This window comes from Gopherus flavomarginatus, chromosome 1 (assembly GCF_025201925.1).
Source record: "Gopherus flavomarginatus isolate rGopFla2 chromosome 1, rGopFla2.mat.asm, whole genome shotgun sequence".
Taxonomy (NCBI): Eukaryota; Metazoa; Chordata; order Testudines; family Testudinidae; genus Gopherus; species Gopherus flavomarginatus.
Genome location: NC_066617.1, coordinates 98,502,788 through 98,527,095, shown reverse-complemented (window position 1 = coordinate 98,527,095; position 24,308 = coordinate 98,502,788). Strand labels below are relative to the sequence as shown.

Sequence of the window (24,308 nt, the reverse complement as noted above, 5' to 3'; positions counted from 1 at the left end):
ACATAGTTTTATGTCATATTTTGTATTGTTCTTTATTAGGTGTCCAGCCCCTTAGCTGTGTATGGCACTTTACAGGCAAATGGAAAGGACAGCTCCCTGAGGAGTTTACAATCTAAACAAACACCGCCTGCAAACACCACCTGCAAACACTTAGTCCACACTGCAATAAAAAACCTGCAGCACAGCCATGGCTGGCCTAGGTCAGTGACTCAGGCTCATGAGACCCAGGCTATGGGGCTACATCACTGAAGCATAGACTCCAGCTAGAGCCCAGGCTCTGAGATCTCACGCAGAGGGAGGGTCTCGGAGCCCAGGCTCCAGCCCAAGCTCTTACGTCTACACTACAATTTTTAGCAGTGACTGGCATCTTTGTTGTGCCCGTTTTTATTGTGAATATAAAACAAAACTGGGGGTAAGTGTCATGCTGAGATAAGTGATGGCTTGAATTGCTGAAGGCTCATAGCTTGGTCCCGTTCCTTTCTTGCACGACGTATAACATTATCTCACAATGACTTTGGTTTATTGTTTAATTGGCAGCCCTACTAATTTTTAGCCCCACAGCCTGAGACCCACAAGCCAGAGTCAGCTGACTCTGTGCCATGGTTTTTTTTATCGCAGTGTACACATACCTTTACACACATGAAGCCTGATCCAAAACTCATTGGAGTCAATGCAAAGACTCCTCTTGATTCAGTGGGCTTCGGAACAGGCCTGTGCTTAAGTCTGTGTGCATGAGTAGTCCCACTGATTCAAGGCAGTCATGTGTGTTAGTGTTTGCAGAATCGGGGCATCAGGGTGTGTCTGCCCATGGAGCAGGGAGTATGATTCCCAGATCGAGGAAACACTCACGCCAGCTCTCCTTGAGCTAGTGCCCTAACAGCAGAGTGTAGCTGTGGCAGTGTGAGCGGCAGGAGATCTGCTAACCACCCGGAGTATGTGCCTAGGGTCTCAGATGGACACGTACTTGCGGTGGCTAGCCCAGCCTCAGTTTTTTGTGTTTTGATCCTCATTGGAATGAAACCAAACTGTGACATATCAAACTCCTCGGCTAAATAGAATTAGCTTTTTCTGCCCAGCTCCAGTCCAGACCATTTGTGCTTATTAAAGATAGCATGGCCTTCTTTTAGAAGAAAGACTGCCTGACCCAGTGCCCCAATCCCTGGCAATTGAAGTGATTCTGTTTGCCTACTCCTCCTCAAAGGATTCCATCATTTCAATTTAGATACAGTTTTCTTCACTTCCTGTCCTAAACCACTGTGCACTTTAGCTGTGAATGGTTTCACCCAGAGGTTGCTGCTTTTTGGCAGAAGACAAAGTGATTCATGTGTGTAAAGATTGGATGGCCAGTTAATAAAATTTCAAAGTGCTCTGGGATGCATTTGGATGAGAGGTGCTGTGTAAATATAAGTTCATTATCATTATACCTTCAGTTCTTGGCCTTCCCCTGCTCCAGTATGCTGCCTGTATTACTCGGAGCCAGAGTCTCTGCAATCTGTCCCCTGCAGAACACCGACCAACAACACTTCACCCTACTGAATCCTCATGCTGCACTATGCTGCCAGTCACCCTCACAGCCCAGGCAGCCACTGAGAGCTAGCACCTGTTAATGCAGAGCGAGAACTGGGCGGGTCTATGCTGACTTGGCATATTAATGTTGTCCCCAGAATCGGTGCCAGCACTCACCAGCACTTTGGCCTTGGCCAAGTGAAGCATTCCCACTGTGCTCCTGACCTTTCTGCCCTATGGTGGGTGTGTCTGAGGACTGGGCTATGCGCAGCCACCTCCTCATGCTCCAGCTGTCTAGCGAGGCTTGTGTGGCCTTCTTGTTCCCGTGCACTCCATCAGAAATGGAGAGGGTGTGGTAACTTGCGTGGCTGAAATTGCTGGGGAGAGAAGCACTGTGGGGGCAGTGGAGGCCAACACAGAGAGAGGTGAAAAACAAAAACCAAGACCCAGTTGCGTTCCCTGGGGATATCATACCACTTCCTCAGGGATGGCCCCATTCCTTTCCCTGATTTAAATCCATGCTCAGTGGGCAACTTCCCCTGGCTGGCTGGCTCCCTATGGAATAGGGTCCTGCCCAGTTGCCTTTAGGGCCCAACTCTGGCTCCCCACAATGGTGCTGTAGCCTGTCAGGAGAAGGCATGGGCGTACCAGGGAGCAGTGAAGGTAAAAAGGAGGAAGACCAAAGGAGTCCTGAACAGGAAACTTGTGGTTTGCTAGAAACGGTGGAGATTCAGAGAGGGGGGTCACCAGCGTAATCAAGTGGGGGTGCAGGTCGGCAGAAAGCAGGGAGTGGAAAGGGAGCGGTATATATATGAAGGCAGTGGGGAGAGGGCAAGACGTAAATGGAGAGGAAGCTGATGCTCAGAGGGAGCGACAGCACCGACACTTCTTTTTGTAGTGCCTTATCACTGGGGAATCTAGACACCTTGCCTCAGGAGACCATTGTGATGAAGAGGAAAGAATAAGGGTTATCAGGGCAACGGTTACCATTTGGGCTATGAGAGGACGCTGGAGCATTGTACAGAATGAGTTTTCAAAGGTCTCAGGAAGCAGACTCTTTGGGGTATACCTCCCCAGCTGCTTCCTGGCCTCTTCGCTTAATTTTTTCCTGCCAGTCTCTCTCCCCATGTACTTTTCTTTCACTGTGTTTTTTTCTCATTCTCATTCTCTCTTTCTATCTCTCACCAGGTCTGTGCCTCCCTCTCTCTCCTTGTCTGACTCTCCCTCCCTCTCATCAGTTGTCTTTTCCCTCATCTCCATTTGTCCTTTTCCATTGGCAGAGCAGAAGCCACACTGGCTCACAGCAAGGACTGAATATGAAAGGGACAATGACCTTTTCTAAGGCAGCCCTTGAAAACAGCCGTTCCCTGAGAAGAGAAAGGAAGAGGGGCTGGGCAGTCCAGAGAAAAAGGGGGAAGGGAGGGCATTAATGAAGCAACATTCAGCAACCAAACAGGCTTCCAGGTCATCAAATATGAAAAGGTTTGCTCTTCAAGGGGAAGAAAAGCAAGACGCATGAAATATTCATGAGTGCCAGGTGTGGGCTATGAAAGGCATCTCACTCTCCCCACACCCTCTCAGGAGGACTGGGGGGACACACAAGGCTGTGTCTGCTGCAGGCAACCAAGGGAGGATTCTAGCTGGCTGTTTTCCCCCAGAAGACAGAGCTTGTGAAATGTTAGATAATAGTCCTCTACCACCCACCCATGCACACACTCAAAGGGTGGAGAATGGAAGAGCATGCCTGGCAAGTATTAGCCAGCTGAGGCTACTCTCAGGGGGGTGTCCCGAGGACTCAGACTATGGGCAGAATGGAAACATCTCACTGACTCCAACATGGCAGTGCTTCGTCAAACCAGGCAGGACACCCTGCCATGAAAGCAGGTGGCGGGTGGAGGGGAGAGACAGTTACAAGAGAAGGAACCTTTTAAGAAAACAAAACCAAAATCCACTGACAAAAGCCAATATTTTGGGAAAGTAGCTGAATTCTCTCTTGGATTTGGACAGAGCAACTCTGCTCCTTGCTCTGGAGGAGCCCCAGGGCCCTTTCTGACAAGCTTCTGTCAACTTCAGAGAGTCCATGGTTCCCTCCAGACAGTTCCTGTCAGCCCCAATTAGCTTGGCTGTCACAGCTGAAACCTTCCTGAGTGGAAACACCTGGCATGTGCCAACCCTTGGGAAAGCAGAACCACGGTGAGCGATCCAGAAAGAACAAAGCAGGGGGCGTATGCTGCAACTTGCATGCTAAGCTAACAGAGCATGTGCAGAAGAGACCACCTACCCTTTAAAAACAAGCGACTAAAGCCCAATACATTTCTTTTCATGACCCTCAACACTCCAGTACCAAAACTGATGGAGGACGCTGAACTGGTGGGAAAATTCTATTCCACTCAGGTTATTATACCTTTCCCCATCACCGTGGTAGCTGGGCACCTTCTAGGAGTGCATTAATGGACATGACTAGCATCTGTTGTATCAAAAGGAGAAGCAAGATTTGAGGCAATTAAGCCTTCCGTTTGTTCAGTATCCACTGGTTCAAACAAACCAGGCAGAAGAGAGTATAATTTTCAGTACTCATCTTAACAGCATGGTGGGCCAAACTACCAGTTTGGATTTTTGTGGAAGCCAAAGCAATTATCTTCCCCATCAGCATTTGGGACACAATGATCTCCAGGGGCACTGGGATACATAATTTTGCTGATTCCAATAGCCACTGCAGAATCTGAAGCATAATTCTGTCCCTCATCTAGGCAATGTGCCCCAACGGAATATGCCCAAGTGTTCCCTACTACCATGCCCCAGCGTGCATGGCAATTCACAGGGATGTCATTGGGCTGGTTGGATTTTTCTGTGGTCTGCTCTTTGGTGGGAATTTTCAGAAACCAGAGACTGGATATTGAAGTAGGCAGTATTTGGGTAGACAGAAGCAGAGAGAGATGTTCGCCTTTTCTCACGCTATCCCCTGTGACTGAAACAGCGTCCCTGTCCCCGGGCACAGTGCAACCTCACTCTCCTGAGTCAAACTCTACCTCAAAACTTGCTTCTTTCCTTGCTGATCCCCAGCCTTCATTCCACACACGGCCCACAAATGTTTATAGGTTAAATTCATTTAAAACAATCCAAAGAGGCACTGATGAGCGGTGTAACTAACACACCACAAATGCACCACAATGCCAATGAGATACCTGAGATACCTAGATGATATTTCCATCCTCTGGACAGATGATTTAAACTCCCTCACAGATTTCCACTACAACTATCACCACCTGTCCATTAAATTCTCTCTGGAACACTCCTGCACCAGAATCAACTTCCTGGATACCGCAATCAGCTTCAACACTGGAACCCTATAGACAGCTAAATACAAGAAACCCATGGATCACCACACCTATCTTCATAGATCCAGGAGCCACCGCAGACATACCAGGAAATCTGTTATCTACAGCCAGGCACTCAGATACCACAGAATATGCTCCGAGGAGACAGTCTGGGGTACTGTAATACACTTAAAACCACCTTCACCAAACAAGGACACTCCACCAGAGAAGCAGATCATATCATGGAACAGGCCACCCAAATACCCCGAATGAACCTGCTCCAATATGGAAATAAAACCCTCTCCCACCACACATCCCTAGTTGTCACCTACCACCCCACACTGGAACCCATACCGGGTATCATCCAACAACCACAATCCCTACTTGATGAGGACCCCCATCCTGAAAGAAATCTTTCCTGAAACCCCCTTTTCTGGCCTTCAGACAACCCCCCAGCCTCTTCAGATTCATCATCAGAAGCAAGCTCCTTACAGGCCAGACACACCAACTCGAAGCAGCTCCAGATCCTGCCAGAACAACAGGTGCAAAACCTGTAGACATATCTCCACTGTTACAATGATCAATACCTCCCCCGACACACCTTTCAAGATCCAGGGGTCCTACACATGCCTATCACAACATGTGGTGTACCTCATCCAGTGCACTATGGGTATGGGCTACATGGGGATAAATGCCCTGTGGTGCAGCCCTCCACGTGCGCAGGGTCCCAGAGATTGAGCTCCATTCCCAAGCCCAAAGGTCCATTCAGCAATCTTTCAGCCCCAGAGCCTGAGCCCTGCAAGCCTGAGTCAGCTGATGCAGGCCAATGGTGGGTTTTTTATCCCTGTGCAGACATACTCAAAATGCCCCAATAGCAACTATGTGGGTGAAGCAGACAATCACTACATGCTCGAATGAACTCATGCAGAAAAATGAAAAAAGACAAAAGCACCACATCACCTGTGGTGGAGCATTTTTCATACCACCATCACTGTGTATCTGACCTCTTAGTCCTCGTTCTCAAAGGAAACCCACACAACATTTTCAAAAGACGAGCCTAGGAGCTTAACTTCATAACTCTGCTAGACGCTAAAAATCACAGACTGAATAGAAACACAGGGTTTATATCTTATTACAACAATCTGTAATCCACTCACAACCACCCCTCCAGCTGCCTTTCCACACACACACCCCATTCTTGTTCCCCCTATGACTGGAGGGATGTTAATGAAGGTCCCTTGAAATATGTGTTAACTACTTATGCTAAACAATCTATTCCACCTTGCATTTAGCTGTGATACCCCGAAGGCAAGACTACACTTAAAATGCTGCTTCGGCCTAGCTGCACTGATGCAGCTGCGCCACTATAGAATAGCGCTTTAATGAAAGATGCTCTATGTCAACAGGAGAGAGCTCTTCCATGGGCATAGTTAATCCACCTCCCTGAGAGGCGGTACCTGTGTTGGTGGGAGAAACTCTCCCCCAACATAGCACTGTCTACACAGAAGTTAGGACGGTTAAACTGTATCATTCGTGGGAAGTGGATTTTTCACACCCCTGAACGACATAGCTATACTGATACAGGCCTGTAGTGTAGGCCAGACTTCACTATATTTCCCAGACCTGAAAGAGAGCTCTGTGTTGTCATAACCTTAGTCCCAGATTTGGACCTTAGCGTCCAAAATATGGGGGTTAGCATGAAAACCTCCAAGCTTAGTTACCAGCTTGGACCTGGTACTTGCTGCCACCACCCAAAAAATTAGAGTGTTTTGGGGCACTCTGGTCCCCCTGAAAAACCTTCCCTGGGGACCCCAAGACCCAAATCCCTTGAGTCTCACAACAAACGGAAATAATCCTTTTTCCCTTCCCCCCTCCAGGTGCTCCTGGAGAGATACACAGACACAAGCTCTGTGAATCCAAACAGAGTGACTCCCCCTCTCCGTTCCCAGTCCTGGAAACAAAAAGCACTTTCCTCTTCACCCAGAGGGAATGCAAAATCAGGCTAGCAAATTGAACACACACAGATTTCCCCCTGATTTCTTCCTCCCACCAATTCCCTGGTGAGTACAGACTCAATTTCCCTGAAATTTCCCAGAAAAGAAAACTCCAACCGGTCTTAAAAGAAAGCTTTATATAAAAAAGAAAGAAAAATACATACAAATGGTCTCTCTGTATTAAGGTGACAAAATACAGGGTCAATTGCTTAAAAGAATATTGAATAAACAGCCTTATTCAAAAAGAATACAAATCAAAGCACTCCAGCACTTATATTCATGCAAATACCAAAGAAAAGAAACCATATAACTTACTATCTGATCTCTTTGTCCTTACACTTAGAAACAGAAGACTAGAAAGTAGAAACTACTTCTCCAAAGCTCAGAGAAAGCAGGCAGACAGAAAACAAAGACCTAGATACAAACTTCCCTCCACCCAGAGTTGAAAAAATCCGGTTTCCTGATTGGTCCTCTGGTCAGGTGCTTCAGGTGAAAGAGACATTAACCCTTAGCTATCTGTTTATGACACGCCCCCCAAATTGCAGACAGTGGGGAAGCTCACTGGCGGCGATTTCCTTCTAGAACTTGAAAATAAACAGATTAATACAACACATGCACCGTTACATATACCCCTAAGTATATAACTAACAGACTTCTACATTTTAAGAACACTTTTTAACTACTGAATTCTGGGAAACTCTCACGGGAGAGTGTATCAGCTACTTTGTTAGAAGCTTCTGTGATGTGCTGAATTTCAAAATCAAAATCTTGGAGAGCTAAACTCCAACGAAGAAGTTTCTTGTTGTTCCCCTTGGCAGTATGAAGCCACTTTAGTGCAGCATGGTCAGTTTGTAGTTGGAACCGCCGTCCCCAAACATATGGGCGTAGCTTTTCCAGGGCGTACACAATGGCATAGCATTCCTTTTCACTGACTGACCAGTGACTTTCCCTCTCTGACAGTTTCTTGCTGAGAAACACGACAGGATGGAAGTTGTGATCTGTTGCTTCCTGCATGAGCACTGCTCCTATACCACGCTCAGATGCATCCGTGGTTACTAGGAATGGCTTGTCAAAGTCCGGGGCCCTGAGCACAGGGTCAGACATGAGCGTTGCCTTAAGTTGGGTAAAGGCCTTTTGACACTCATCAGTCCACTTAACTGCATTTGGCTGGGTCTTTTTGGTCAGGTCGGTCAGTGGGGCAGCGATTTGGCTGTAGTGTGGTACAAATCGCCTGTAGTATCCGGCCAAGCCTAAGAAGGATTGGACCTGCTTCTTGGACCGTGGGACAGGCCACTTTTGGATAGCATCCACCTTGGCCTGTAGGGGGTTTATGGTCCCCCAGGTAAGTCACTCTGTTTTGGCCTATTTGACACTTTTTGGCCTTAACAGTTAGTCCTGCCTGCCTGATGCGCTCAAAGACCTTTTCCAGGTGTAGTAGGTGTTCGGGCCAGGAGTCTGAAAAAATGGCCACATCATCAAGGTAGGCAACTGCAAATTCTCCCAGTCCAGCTAGTAGACCATCTACCAGCCTCTGGAAGGTGGCGGGTGCATTTCGAAGGCCGAAAGGAAGGACATTGAATTCATACACCCCCGCATGGGTGACGAATGCTGACCTCTCCTTGGCAGGTTCATCTAGCGGTACTTGCCAGTACCCCTTGGTTAAGTCTATTGTAGAGATGAACTGGGCACGTCCCAACTTCTCCAATAGCTCATCGGTGCGTGGCATTGGATAGTTGTCCGGACGAGTTACAGCATTTAGCTTACGGTAGTCCACGCAAAAGCGTATTTCCCCATCTGGTTTGGGTACCAGAACCACTGGAGATGCCCATGCACTGGTAGATGAGCGGATTATACCCATCTGTAGCATGTTCTGGATCTCCCGTTCTATAGCAGCTTGGGCATGAGGAGACACCCGGTAGGGTGGGGTTCTGATTGGGTGAGCATTACCTGTGTCAATGGAGTGGTATGCCCGTTCAGTCCGTCCTGGGGTGGCTGAGAACAATGGAGCGAAGCTAGTGCACAGCTCCTTGATTTGTCGCCGCTGCAGACGTTCCAGGGTGGTTGAGAGGTTCACCTCTTCCACGCCACCGTCTTTTTTCCCGTCGTAGTAGACACCGTCAGGCCACTCAGCATCATCTCCCTGGACTGTAAACTGACAAACCTGTAAGTCTCTGGAATAGAAAGGCTTGAGAGAATTAACATGGTAAACTCTAGGTTTTAGTGAGGAATTGGGAAATGCTATGAGGTAATTTACAGTTCCCAGGCGCTCTTGGACCGTGAATGGCCCTTCCCATGATGCTTCCATCTTATGGGCCTGTTGTGCCTTCAAGACCATAACCTGGTCTCCTACCTTGAAGGAACGTTCTCTGGCATGTCTGTCATACCAGGCCTTTTGCTCTTCTTGAGCATCCTTTAGGTTCTCTCTAGCAAGGGCTAAAGAGTGTCGGAGGGTGCTTTGTAGGTTGCTTACAAAGTCCAGAATGTTAGTTCCTGGAGAAGGCGTAAACCCCTCCCATTGCTGCTTCACCAACTGTAATGGCCCCTTAACCTCGTGACCATACACAAGTTCAAATGGTGGAAACCCTAAACTGGGATGTGGTACAGCCCTGTAGGCAAACAGCAACTGCTGCAACACTAGGTCCCAATTATTGGAGAATTCGTTGATGAATTTTCGTATCATGGCCCCCAAAGTTCCATTGAACCGTTCCACCAGGCCATTGGTTTGATGGTGGTACGGGGTGGCAACCAAGTGTTTCACCCCATGAGTTTCCCACAGTTTTTCCATGGTCCCTGCCAGGAAGTTAGACCCTGAATCTGTAAGGATGTCAGAGGGCCAACCTACCCTGGCAAAGATGTCTGTTAGGGCCAGGCACACAGTGTTAGCCCTGGTGTTGCCTAGAGCGACTGTAGCAAAGTCCACTAAAGTCCACTAAAGTCAGTACGTACTGCTTTCCTCTGGGTGTCTTTTTTGGGAAAGGACCCAGAATATCCACAGCTACTCGCTGAAATGGGACCTCAATTATGGGGAGTGGCTGGAGAGGGGCCTTGACCTGGTCTTGAGGCTTTCCCACTCTTTGGCATACCTCACAAGACCGGACATACTTGGCAACGTCCTTGCCCATCCCCTCCCAGTGGAAGGACTTCCCCAACCGGTCTTTGGTTCTGTTCACCCCAGCATGGCCACTGGGATGATCATGGGCTAAGCTTAAGAGCTTCTCCCGGTACTTAGTTGGAACCACCAACTGTTTTTGCGGCTGCCATTCTTCCCGGTGTCCACCAGAAAGAATTTCCTTGTATAAAAGTCCTTGGTCTATAACAAACCGGGATCGATTGGAAGAGCTGAGAGGCGGTGGGGTGCTCCGTGCCGCAGCCCACGCTTTCTGAAGGCTGTCATCTGCTTCCTGCTCAGTCTGGAACTGTTCCCTTGAGGCTGGGGTCACCAGTTCTTCCTCAGACTGTGGACTTGGGCTTGGTCCCTCTGGAAGCGATGTAGGTGATGGGGTTGTTTCCGTTGCTGGTGAACCGCTCTCCGCTGATGCACCTGAGGGTATTTCAGGCTCTGGCTGAGCCTTTTGGGTATGGCTGTCTTTTGCTTCTGCCAGTTCTGGCTCGCTGGCGCCCTCTAGCGTTGAGTTTGAAGATGTGGTTGCACTTGCTGGTGCTGGTTGCTGTTCCAGTTCCGGGCCTGGGACTGGAGATGCTGTGGCTGTTTCAGTGGTAGGCATGGAATCCGGGTCCACTACCTCTGTCTGGGTCTCTGGTAACCCAGACGGGGCGTCTGTGGACGGTTCAGGAACAGGAATGGGTCTGGAAGCTTGCCTGGTTTGGCTACGTGTAACCATTCCCACTCTCTTGGCCCGCCTCACCTGGTTGGCCAAGTCTTCCCCCAGTAGCATGGGGATAGGATAATTGTCATAGACTGCAAAAGTCCACATTCCTGACCAGCCTTTGTACTGGACAGGCAGTTGAGCTGTAGGCAAGTCTACAGCTTGTGACATGAAGGGGTAAATTGTAACTTTGGCCTTTGGGTTGATGAATTTGGGGTCAACGAAAGATTGGTGGATAGCTGACACTTGTGCCCCCGTGTCTCTCCACGCAGTAACCTTCTTTCCGCCCACTCTCAAATTTTCCCTTCGCTCCAAGGGTATTTGAGAGGCATCTGGGCCTGGGGATCTTTGGTGTGATGGTGGTGTAATGAATTGCACTCGCATGGTGTTCTTGGGACAGTTGGCCTTGATATGTCCCAGTTCATTACACTTAAAGCATCTTCCATCTGATGGGTCACTGGGCCGAGGTGAGTTACTGGAGACTGGTGAGGTGGAAGAGTAGGGTGTCTGTGGCTTTACTTGGGTGGTATGTGGGGTCTTTGGCTGTCCTCGGTTGTAGGGTTTATGGTCTGTGTGCCCCCTGGGGTAATCGTTCCCCTTGACAGTAGCTTTCTTGCTTTCTGCCAGTTCCATCCATTTGGCTCCAATCTCCCCCGCCTCAGCGAGATCTTTGGGTTTTCCATCTTGTATGTACCGTGTGATGTCTTCAGGAACACCATCCAAGAACTGCTCCATTTGTATGAGGAGGTGCAGTTCTTCCAAGGTTTGAACGTTGTTTCCTGTTATCCAGGCCTCATAGTTTTTTGCAATGTAGTAGGCGTGTTTGGGAAATGACACCTCTGGTTTCCACTTTTGGGTTTTGAAGCGCCGACGGGCATGATCTGGGGTTATCCCCATTCTGTATCTGGCCTTGGTTTGAAAAAGTTTATAGTCATTCATTTGCTGCTTAGGCATTTCAGCTGCCACCTCTGCTAAAGGTCCACTGAGCTGTGACCTCAATTCTACCATGTACTGGTCTTCGGGGATGTTGTACCCAAGACAGGCTCTTTCAAAATTTTCCAAAAAGGCCTCGGTGTCATCACCTGCCTTGTAGGTGGGAAATTCCTGTGCTGTGGAGCAATAATTGGCGCCGGGTTTGTTAGGGTTGGCTGGCACATGCAGCCCAGCTTTTGCCAAACTCCAGTTCATGTTTTCTCTGTTTTTCCTTCTCTTCATTCTCTTTTTGTTGTTTTTCCATTTCTTTTTGGTGTTTTTCCATTTCTTTTTGGTGTTTTTCCATGTCTCGGTGGTGGGCCGCCTCTTCTTCTGCTTTTTTCCTTCGGTAGGCCACCTCTTCTTCTTCTAGTTTTCTTTTGTGTGCTGCCTCTTTGATTTGTTCTTCTCTTTCTTTCATCTCCATCTCTTTTTGTTTTATTTCCAGTTGTCGCCTGTGTTCAGCTTCTTTGATTTGTTCTTCGGCCTCAATTTTTGCCTTAGAAGTCATGGTTCCTGTTTTCTTGTGTTGGGGTGCCCTCCGGTGTTTATCTTCTGCACTGCAGGCTCTGTTGCCTCCTAGAGTCTGCCTAGCAACAGTGCCTTTAGCTAATCTTCAATGTTAAGTAAACCTGAAAAACCACTTTATTTGCATTTATATAGTGCTGGTAATGACTCTCAATGGGAGTGCTATTGTGTGACAAAAGACTCTTAATAGCACCTTAATGGTTTCTTGCTTAAGATGCAAGCCACAAACTGCCAGAGAGAGCAGAAAAAAAAAATTCTCTCTGCTTTCCTTTTAAAACCAAACTGTTTCTCTCTGCTAAAAAGCCCTTAGCAGAGAAAAGAAAAATATAATATTCCTACTGGCTTCTGGATTCTGTCTATATCCCAACCGCTGCTACTCATGTCATAACCTTAGTCCCAGATTTGGACCTTAGCGTCCAAAATATGGGGGTTAGCATGAAAACCTCCAAGCTTAGTTACCAGCTTGGACCTGGTACTTGCTGCCACCACCCAAAAAATTAGAGTGTTTTGGGGCACTCTGGTCCCCCTGAAAACCTTCCCTGGGGACCCCAAGACCCAAATCCCTTGAGTCTCACAACAAAAGGAAATAATCCTTTTTCCCTTCCCCCCTCCAGTTGCTCCTGGAGAGATACACAGACACAAGCTCTGTGAATCCAACAGAGTGACTCCCCCTCTCCGTTCCCAGTGTTGGAAACAAAAAGCACTTTTCTCTTCACCCAGAGGGAATGCAAAATCAGGCTAGCAAATTGAACACACACAGATTTCCCCCTGATTTCTTCCTCCCACCAATTCCTGGTGAGTACAGACTCAATTTCCCTGAAATTTCCCAGAAAAGAAAACTCCAACCGGTCTTAAAAGAAAGCTTTATATAAAAAAGAAAGAAAAATACATACAAATGGTCTCTCTGTATTAAGGTGACATACAGGGTCAATTGCTTAAAAGAATATTGAATAAACAGCCTTATTCAAAAAGAATACAAATCAAAGCACTCCAGCACTTATATTCATGCAAATACCAAAGAAAAGAAACCATATAACTTACTATCTGATCTCTTTGTCCTTACACTTAGAAACAGAAGACTAGAAAGTAGAAACTACTTCTCCAAAGCTCAGAGAAAGCAGGCAGACAGAAAACAAAGACCTAGACACAAACTTCCCTCCACCCAGAGTTGAAAAAATCCGGTTTCCTGATTGGTCCTCTGGTCAGGTGCTTCAGGTGAAAGAGACATTAACCTTTAGCTATCTGTTTATGACATGTGTAAGCTCAAAAGTGTGTCCTCACCAACAGACATTTGTCCAGTAAAATTATCTCCCCCACCTGATCTCTCTACGCATAACCTGACATTTCATTGTTGCACGCTCAGCCCAGAGTCCCTCGCAAACTTTTTCAGTATTTCTTATTGTGTTAAGTCTGTGTAATTCCCAGCTTGATGAGGAACCTGGCAGGAAGCTGGACACAGGAGAGGCAGGTAGATTTTGGAATCTGCCTGTGTTCCATGGAACTTCAGCAAAATTGAACAATCTGTGAAATGTTTCCATTTCACCAACTGGCAAATTCTGACAAAACAGTGTTTCCTCTGAATCTCTCTGACCAGCTGTAGCCAGGACCTCAGGTCTGTGGCTCATCTGAAAGTTAGCACCATCTCTCAAATACCAGGATGGAGCATTGGTTTAGCAGTGACTCAATGGAAAGGCAGTTGATCACCTACTGCATTACCTGCACAGCCTCCTATGAGGCCTGGGTTTCCCTGAAGGTCTCTCATCTACGTATTACCCAACCTGACCCAGTCTAGCTTATGAGAGCTAATAAGATCACAACGTGCGGCAGTATTGTTGCTGGAAGCACATTGCACTGTGGTGAGGGGGTGGAGTTGTAAGTCAGTAATGCTATAAAAGGATTGCTTCCAGAGACGGGGAGGCCAGGGTAACTGGCAGCACACAGCCCTGTGGCTTGACTGTGGGGCTTTGTATTATTACAAATCAGGAAACCAGATACAGGCAAATACCCTTAGGCAAGAGGCTGGAGCTGTGACCCTGTGCTAGTGAATTATTGATGCCTTACTAGGCTAGAAGATGACTAACCAAAGACTAATGGAACATCCGGGCATTCAAGAGACTGGAGCTTTGCAACCACCCCAAGACTTATGCTTATTAAGTCCAGAAGGGACTGTTTAATCATTCCTTCTACCCTCTCCCTTTCATGCATATTCCCCCCAATACTGGAATTCTGCACCCCACCCTCACTGCACACACAGACCAATGCCAGGGTGAACGTGTAAAGCCCTGTATTAACTCATCAAATCGCACATGGACAAGCTCTCTATTCCTTCCAGCAGTGGAACCAGAAGGAAAGGAAATTCACCATCAGAACCCCCTTTGCTGGCTTAAGGCCTCACAAATAATAAGGCCAGAACACACACCTGGTCAACATAAAAGATATATACTCCTCACACCCATACCATCTTGTCACGTAGATACACATACCTGTCTGCCTCATGTGCATGCCTCACACTAGGTCTACACCCTCTCACCATACAGATACAATTCTCTCCTCCTCCTCTCCCACCTTCTTACTCAGTTATAATAAACATCTCCACTGGTACAAATACATCTTAATCCTCATCCACCCTTGTTGCCCACATATGATATTTCTATAGGTTCCCAGCATCCTCTCCTCCTGCAGTAGGAACAAAACAACACAGGAAACTGTGACATAGTGTAAAGCACAACTTGATGTGGCTAATTACTTGACAGTGGGCATAAAAGAGGGATTAGCTGGTGCCTCAAGGGGCTGTTACTGAATCCTAATCTTATTTTTCCCTCCTCCTTCTCCTTCCACTGCCATCTGAAGTAATGAACTAGTTATAAATATCTAATTAGCTAATTATATGCTGGCCTACATGGAGCATCTTGCGTGATGGAATTCCCTGGACCCCTGGAGGAGGGAGTCTCAGGGGAGGAATGTGTGTGTGTGTGTTTGTGCATGTGTGAGGAGTGGGAGACAGTGGGAGGGAGAAGGTGCTTGTTTCATGCTCCGACTGATTTCTAGAATTTTGGCATCCTTGGAGACCAGAGGAAATGTAATTAATTTAGCAGCGGAGGGAGGCTGGCCTGACCCTGTCGGTCCGAAAACAAAACCACCAAAATTCTTCGCTCAATAATTTCAACAGAAAACGGTTTTGTTATGAAATGTTTGCACTGGTCAGAGGTGCTGTATCGACAGCCCTGAATGCCCTGTTTTGCCAGAAACAGGTTCAGCATGGGCAGCAGCAGTGAAAGCTTCCTTCATACAGTACCCTCCAGTGTGCCTCAGCCCTGTCATGGAGGGACCACTAGAGAGGAGAATGGAGTTTGGTTTCCATGAGCTCTGTGTGGCTCAAAAGCTTGTTTCTCTCACCAACAGAACTTTGTCCAATAAGAGATATTGCCTCCTCCACTGTGTCTCTTTGATGAGGCTGTCATTGAGAGGGCCAACCCATGCCAGTTTGTTGAGGGGTTTGTGTTTATGTGGTGTGCATACTCATCCCACAAGGAATTGGGCTCGGACTCATTTCTAACGGGTCATCGGGCAGCTGGCAAGCAGTTATGACTGTTAGTCCCTTCCAGCTGAGGCTGGGGTGGTTGATCTTCATGGATTTCAGGGCTGTGTTTTCAACTCATCGCCCTTCTGTGGGAAAGGAAGAAGATGGAATATTATATCAAATGGTGATTGTGCCAAAAACCTCCTAGGAAGATAGAACTTGCAGGGACCTCCTGGGTCATGGAGTCCAGTCCTCTGCTATCGCAAGCAACCCCATCACAAGCTTATCATCATCCTTCCTTTCTGGGGCTATAATGTGAGGCTCGGGGTAAAGAGGATGTTGAACAGAAATGGTTTTATCCCATGCCTGTCATTTGGGAGTGGGACCCGGGGGAGCAGTGATCCTACGTGAGTGACCCAGCCTGATTTGGACAATAATAAATTTCCAATGTGCCTGTTTTATTTTCATTTAAATTTTTCTCTCTGTCTTTTTTTCCATTTCCCTCTTTTACTCTTCTCTCTGCTTCTCCCTTTCTCTCCCTCCCTCCCAATCTCTCCTCCTCCTCTTCTGCCTCTTCTCCACCTGCAGGCATGCGAATCCTGGTGAATTTGCTCCTGGACACTCTGCCCATGCTGGGGAATGTTCTGCTTCTCTGCTTCTTTGTCTTCTTCATCTTTGGCATCATCGGCGTACAGCTGTGGGCTGGTCTGCTCAGAAACCGCTGTTTCATGGAGGAGAACTTCACAATGTGAGTGCACAGGAGATAGCTATCCCCTTGTCCTGTCTGCTGTGGACTCCTTCCTTCCCCACCCTACTCTTTTCTTCCTTCTTCCTTCTCTCTGTCAATGAAGATTTCCAGAGGCTGTGCCAAGTGTGCTAAAAAATCAAACACTTCCCCGTTTCCACCCTTTCCCCCAGCCAGAAAGGTTCCTGTTTCCCTACACGCACACACCTTCTGAAAGCTACCTCTGCCTGTGGAAGGGACTTGTCAGCATAGTGGGCTACAGCAGCATTCCTCTTCTGCATCAGCCAGAGAAATCTTCATTTCTGGGATCCCACTGCTACCTTTCTCATCCCCCTTGATTCACAAAATCAGCTTGAACTATCCCAATGAAAAGACTCTCATCTCTACAGTCAAGAGGCCCAGTCTTCCATTGCCTTGCACCTTGCAGAGTCACTTCTACCTATGCAAAAGGGATGCAGGATGCCACTACCTTGATACCGAGCTGCCTTCTGCACAAATCAGAATGGGGAGGAGGGCAAAGAGGCCTGCAAACCTTCTTCGCAGCCGCCAGACTCTTGGGCGAGCTGGGGACTGGTCCAGCCCTAATTACGTCTGGCTGCCCACAGCCTCAAGCAATCATTCCAGTTGCCAGGAATATTTACGAGAATAGTTAAAGGATTAGAAGACAGGCCTTATAGTGGTAGACCCAAGGAGCTTAATGTATTTAGCTTAACAAAGAGTAAGTTCAGTATGGCTTGATCATAGTCTGTAGATACTTACACAGGGAACGAGTATTTGGTAATGGGCTCTTCAAGCTGGCAGACAAAGCTCTAGGCATATGTGGAATGTCAGACAGGATCTCTGTGCTCCGTGGCACATGCTTAAGAGAGATCAAGGTGCTCTACCCAAAGAAGGGAAGAATGGTCCAGTGGGTAGGGCACTGGCTTAGAATGTGAGAGACCCAGCTCTGCCATGGACTTCCTGTATGGCCTTGGGCAAATTACTTAGTCTCTCTCTGTCCTCATTTCCCCCTCTGTAAAATGTGGATAATAGAACGTCCTTACCTCACAGGGATATGGTGAGGATAAATACATGGGGGTGGGGGGGGAGATTGTGAAATGTTTTGAGATCTCCTGATGGAAAGTGCCATATAAGAAATAGGCATAATTAGTATTATTATCTATGGTCAGACAGAGCATGTACAGCTCCATTTACTTCCTTCAGTAATACACTGAACCATGAAAACTTCTGTAGATGATCAGCACTCCAGTCATCTTGCATGGGGGGTGGGGGTAGAGCACCAGTGCCAGACTGTGCCAGTGCCAGGCTGCTGCAATCCCTCCAGACACTTACAGTCTTCTTTGCAGCTTAAACTGATCTAAGGCTTTAAAATGTCTTAACCCCTTAAACAAAGCTAAGGCCTTAGATCAGTTTAAACTGCCTACATATCTTAAATGTTGGATCAATTTAAATTGTTTAAACAATTTTAAGTCCCTGAATCATATTAGTCTGAAAAAAAATGCAAAAACACAATTTAGGAGGCAGCAATGGGACTGGAGGGCTAACCAGGGGGTGGAAGCTGCTTAACACTGTCTTACACTGTGCATTTATAAGGGAAAATGCATAAGCAGGACTTTGTTCTTCTCTCATGTGCACCGGAGTAAATCAGGAGTAATGCTGATGAGACAATGGAATTACACCTGTACAGAGCTACTGTAGCTGTGAGGTGAATCAGACCCACAACCTGCACATCCATCAAATACTAGTTTATCTTTGGCTGACTATTGCTGGCTAAGTCTACAGAGTCTCAGTTTACTAATGATATTATTATGCACTGATATGCCTGTATAGATTAGTGTCTATTAGTTATAGAATTAGGAGCTTTTCTTTTTTCTTTTCTTTTTTTTGTTTGACACGTTCCCATCCACCACAATATTTAATGCAAAAAAATCTATATTAATGCAACATTCAGGTTGTTTTATTGTAGCTCTGGGAAGACTGGAAATGCATGAGTTAAGGTTGAATGCAAAATCCTAAATCTTCTCCCTTTCATTTGCTCATTATTGTCTAGTCTTAAATTATGTGAGCACAGATTATTTCAGATACATGTGTATTTTGAAGGTTGTAGAACAGATTGTGTTACTGCAGAAATATCATGTGATCTTGAAATTAAAAAGTTCTCTGGAATATATGCACACAAGGGGTCAGAGTTAACTTCTTCATTTACTGACTCTTGAGAACTTAATTGTGCAACTTTAACTATATATAACTGGAGGTTTGTACTTTATTATAGAAAGTTTACTGCCAAATGTTATCAAATTGATGGTCACACTCACAGGCACATCACCATGTAGCCCTGTTCATTTGCTTTACATTGTATCAGTTGTAGGCTTTGGTGCCAACTGGGTGGGAGAGCTGACTGCACAAGCCCCCCCCCTTTGTTCCCGAGAAAATTAAAACTTTCCTTTGGCAGCTGTAAAATCTCCTTCCCATTCCCCAAATCTGCTGGTGGTGGGATTTGTCTTGGGACGGTGCAGTTTGACCCTGAACAGGGCTCTACAAAACCGGGGACCAACTCAAGAAACTTCACATGTCTCTACTCAGCCCCTCACCAAAATAAATCTGAAGCCCCCTTGTATGCAGATTTCATGCACCAAAGTGGGAGTTCCCAGTTCCACAAATGTCACTAAGGTGCATGTTTGTTACAGTAACTTCATTAGCATGTTTTTCCTCTTCCTAGACAAGGCGACATCATTCTTCCCCCCTACTACCAACCCGAGGAGGACGATGAGATGCCCTTCATCTGCTCCCTGTCAGGAGATAATGGCATCATGGGGTGTCATGAGATCCCCCCGCTGAAGGAGAGGGGCCATGAGTGCTGCCTGGACAAGGATGACTATTATTACTACAACTCCATCCGGCAGGAGTTCAATGTCAGCGGCGTGTGCGTCAACTGGAACCAATACTACAACGTGTGCCGCACAGGCAATGCCAACCCACATAAGGGTGCCATCAACTTTGACAATATCGGCTACGCCTGGATCGTTATATTTCAGGTAAGATAAGGTTGGCTTCCTATTCTCAATCCAGGTTTGTGACCAGATTCTTCTCTTGACCCCATACTTTTTCAGCCCCTAATTGAAATGAGTTAGGCTCCACATTCCAAGTCTTGTTGTGTTTCTCCCTACGGATTGAAAAGGAGGCTGAATTTGTAAGCCAGACTTAGGTTCTTAGAACCCACTCCAGGTAGGAACTGAAATCCAGGCCTGTTTCTTCTCCTCCCCATTCCAGATCCTATACCCAGAGTTCAAGCCAGAGGGCACAGAAATCCAGTTCAGGTTTTCTTTCTTTTTGATCCAGGGAAACAAACCATTTGAATTAATATAAATTGGTGAGTAGTGCAGTTCCAGATTATGTCTAGACTGCAGTCATGGGGTGGGATTACAGGTCGAGCAGACACACCTTAACTATCGTTAATCTAGCTAGTTCGGTTCCTGGAGCTGTGCACATCTGTCAACAAAGTCTAGTTCTGCAAGTAGTTACCCAGGGTTCTGGGTGAGTTAGTACAGCCTGCACCAAAGCCCATGCGGCCACAGCTTCACTGCTCCAGTACTTAACTAGTTGGAGTATGTCTGCTCGGGCTTCAGTCACGTATCATGTGTATATAGACCTACTTTTTCAGGCTCTGTTAGCGTGTCTCTTCACCTAGGAGAATCCCACTGATATTCTGGCCTGGAAATTTGGCCTTCTTGGAATGGATTCATTTTCTCACCTTTGTTGACGTTTGAATCTCCTGCTCTGCTCACCAGCGTCAGCCTGTGCCACGTGTAGAAATGAATATTCCAGCTGCTGAATGAATCCAGGAGTCCCACATCCTGTCTGTCTCTCTTGCTCTCTCTTCTCTTTGCAGGTGATCACACTGGAAGGGTGGGTGGAGATCATGTATTATGTGATGGATGCTCATTCGTTCTACAACTTTATCTACTTTATCTTGCTGATAATCGTAAGTACAGGGTGGCCTCTCACCCTAGTAGAATCCTATTTTATGACTGAGAGTGTTCCAGCTTTTCAAGCCAAGGGTCTGAGAAAGGGCATATATTCTGTAAACAAAAGGTATTGGATGGCAAAGAGTTGTAACCAATCTAGTCCATGGAGCTGAGGAATCTAGGTCAGGTTCTTGGCTTCCTGGCGGCTGCATCCAGAGTCTATGCCAAAGCATATAAATGCAAGTCAGGTTTTTCTCTTCCTTCCAGAAGGATGCACCCAGAATTTATTCCAGGAGGCACAGAAATCCAGTTCAGGATTTTCTCCTCTTCTTAGGTATCTGCACCCACAGTTCATTCCAAGGGAATCTAGAATCCAGATCAGCTTCTGCCTGGTGGTGCTGCATCTAGATTCCATTCCAAGTGCACAGAAATCCATTTCCACCTCTTTCGCTGTAGATCCTCTTTACACATTTGGCAGTCTAGAGTAGTTCCTCCTATTATGAATTTATTTCTCTTACAGTAGCACCCAAAGGACCCTGTCACAATCAAGTGCTGAGTGACATAATCACCTAAAATAAAAAAAGTCTCTGTCTCAAAGATCTTACAGTCTAACTAGAGGCAGAACATAACAAATTGGTGTAGTGCACAAGAGATGGAGGGGAAGGAGGAAGAGAAGTATTACAGGAATAGGAAAATAAGGTGGTTTATATTAGTTACATGTACAGTTTGGAAGCTTTATAGGTTTTTGTGTGGTTTTGTTTTAAAGACGTGCTCAAGAACTATTAACAAACCACTAACAAGCTCGCTGGACTTAATTTCTTTTGGGTTCATACATGCAGAAATTCTGCCTGTCGGGTCATTTATGACACAATCATCACATGGGATCTGGATTCTGGGTATCTCCTTGTTTCTAAGTTACTGTCCTCATGGAGGATACGGAGGAGACGAAAAGAGAAGGAATGAAGGGCTAATGGAAAGGGAAAAGAAGGGAATTTTTAAACAAAGTTAGACAAAGCCTGACTGAAGAGCTTCATCGTGGCTGACAGCTGAAAGTGTCACTTCGCCGTAGCTAAACTTTGGTTCTGTCTGTCTCTTTGAGTTAAGATCCCTTTCTTCCTCCTCTTTCCCTTTATTGCTCAGGAAGTGCCTGTGATCTTTCTCCCTGCTTGGATCTGAAATGAGCAGGAGCACTGTGAGCCTAAGTGAGAGGATGCATGGAAAGCTGGCTGCCATTGCTTCTTTTGTCCCTTAGGACCTGCAGACATGAACATCCTTCCTTCTTCTCCTCCTCCTCCTCTTCCTCCAAAAAGGGATTTTTTTCAAAAACTATCGTGGAGTCTGGCTACACAGGAACCAGACCCAAGAACAGAGGGGAAACCCTAAAATGGGTTGTGGTATATATAAGATGTATCTGGGAAAGGCTCCGTCCCACTTCTTGATCACTTCCCTTGTAAGGACCTTAGCCTGTAGCTTCGAAGTCTCAGGGTACATCTACCTTTAGAGCTTGAGTTGTAATTTTCAGCTAAAATAGATGTAGGCATGCTAGCTGTGATTGCCCCACAATGCTAAAATAGCAGTGTAGCTGCAGCAGCATGAGCAACATGATGGGCTAGCCACCAGAAGTCAAGACATAGGGTCCTGGATGGGGTTATGCTCAGGCAGTTAGCTCATCCTAGCACACTGCGGCAATTACACTTCTGTTTTTAGCGTGCTTGTGTAACCCACACACCTCCTTGGGTGTGGTGTTCTGACCCATCTAGTGGCACCAAGACCACTTAGAGAAAGAGATTAATGAGTTTGCTCCACAGCAGGGGTTCCCAAATTTGGTTCATGGCTTGTTCGGGTAAGTCCCTGATGGGCTGCAAAATGCTTTGTTTACCTGAGCGTCTGCAGGTTCAGCCGCTTGCAGCTCCCATGGGCCGGGAATGGTGAAACACAGCCACTGGGAGCTGCGAGCAGCTGTACCTGCGGATGTTCCGGTCAACAAAGCGTCTCACGGCCCACCAGGATCTTACCCTGAACAAGCTGTGAACCAAGTTTGGGAACCCCTGCTCTACAGCCTTAGCTAACAGCCAATGGGCTTTTAGCTCATGTGATAGAGGCTCATGCACTAAGATCCAGAGGTCCCAGGTTCAGTCCCGACGAGCGGGGTCTGTTGGTGTTACACTTCCTCAATCAAAGCTTGCAGACCAGTTGAAAGTGTAGATATACCCCAAATGGATGTGAAGTGGAGATGAGACGGACCTAGCTAAGGGCCTATTTTGCACCATTCAGTTGAGCTTGTGAACGTCCCTGCTACCCACTCCTGCAGGGAAATAGGATCTCAGGAATGTTCTTGGAGCCCATCCCCAGAGGAATTCTCCGCATACACTTGCTTAGCACATCATCTCATTCAGTCTTCGGCTACACTGGCGCTTTACAGCGCTGCAACTTTCTCGCTCAGGGGCGTGAAAAAACACACCCCTGAGCACAGCAAGTTACAGCGCTGCAAAGTGCCAGTGTAAACAGTGCCCCAGCGCTGAGAGAACGGCTCCCAGCGCTGCAAGCTAATCTCCATGGGGAGATGGAGTACCTGCAGCACTGGGAGAGCTCTCTCTCAGCGCTGGCGCCGCGACCACACTCACACTTCAAAGCGCTCCCGCGGCAGCGCTTTGGAGTTTCGAGTGTAGCCAAGCCCTCAGAATAAAGTGTTTCCACTTGGTGGGGTGCCAGGCCTGGGCTAAGGGGGAATCACCATTGTGCTCTTTTTCTAAACATTCCTCTTTGTTTTCTGGCCTGTTGACCCCATTACACACCCACTAGTGTAGGAACAGAATCCCCAGTGAGGGAAAAGAGAAATGAAAATGGAGAGGGTGTGACGGGTTTGGTCACGGAGACCCCCTTGAGACTGTCACTTGATGTGCTGAAACTTCCTCTGAGCCCGTTTTCCCTACCAGTTTGGGATTCCAGAACCCTGCCTTGTTGAGCCAGACATGCTACTCTGCTGCAACACAGACCCAGGGTCTGAACCACGCCCCCAAAGCTGCAGACCTTAACCAAAACTGCTCAGTAGGTTTCCTATCTCCAGCACCCAGACACCCAGCTCCCAATGGGATCCAAACTCCAAATAAATCCGTTTACTCTGTATAAAGCTTATACAGGGTAAACTCATAAATTGTCCGCCTTCTGTAACACTGATAGAGAGATGCACAGCCGTTTGCTCCCACAGGTATTAATCACTTACGCTGGGTTAATTAATAAACAAAAGTGATATTATTAAGTATAAAAAGTAGGATTTAAGTGGTTTCAAGTAATAACAGACAGAACAAAGTAAGTTACCAAGGAAAATAAAACAAAACACGCAAGTCTAAGCCCAATACATTAAGAAACTGAATACAGGTAAATCTCACCCTCAGAGATGTTCCAATAAGCGTCTTTCACAGACTATTTTTTTGTCCTGTGGCACCTTATAGACTAACAGATGTTTTGGAGCATGAGGTTTCGTGGGTGAATACCCACTTTGTCGGATGCATGTAGTGGACCAGACTAACACGGCTACCCCTCTGATACTTTCACAAACTAGACTCCTTCCTAGTCTGGTACTGTCTCAGTACTGTCCTTGTTAGTCCCAGCTCAGGTGGTAACTAGGGGATTTCTAGGGGATTTCTCATGAGTGGCAACCCCCTTTATTCTGTTTCACCCCCTTTTATATTTTTGGCACAAGGCGGGAATCCTGTGTCTCTCTCTCTCTCTGGGTTCCCACCCTTCCTTCTAAATGGAAAAGCACCAGGTTTAAGATGAATTCCAGTATCATGTGACATGTTCACATGTCCTGTGAGACTTCTTTACCCACTGGCTGGCACACACGGGTATACAGGAAGGCTTACAAGTAAACAGAGCCATTTACAACCAATTGTCCTAGTTAATGGGAGCCATTAAGATTCCAAGCCACCAT

The 24,308-nt window shown here is 46.9% G+C and overlaps 1 protein-coding gene across 2 annotated transcripts in view; it reads left to right on the top strand.

Moving 5' to 3' along the window:
• Positions 1 to 24,308, top strand: part of CACNA1I (calcium voltage-gated channel subunit alpha1 I) — a 139,861-nt gene that overhangs the window by 54,232 nt on the left and 61,321 nt on the right. For both annotated transcript variants that reach the window (XM_050916795.1, XM_050916784.1), the window contains exons 4-6: positions 16,253 to 16,412; positions 19,129 to 19,444; positions 20,299 to 20,391. In XM_050916795.1, the coding sequence (XP_050772752.1) occupies positions 16,253 to 16,412; positions 19,129 to 19,444; positions 20,299 to 20,391 (569 nt within the window). The remainder of the gene's footprint in view (positions 1 to 16,252; positions 16,413 to 19,128; positions 19,445 to 20,298; positions 20,392 to 24,308) is intronic.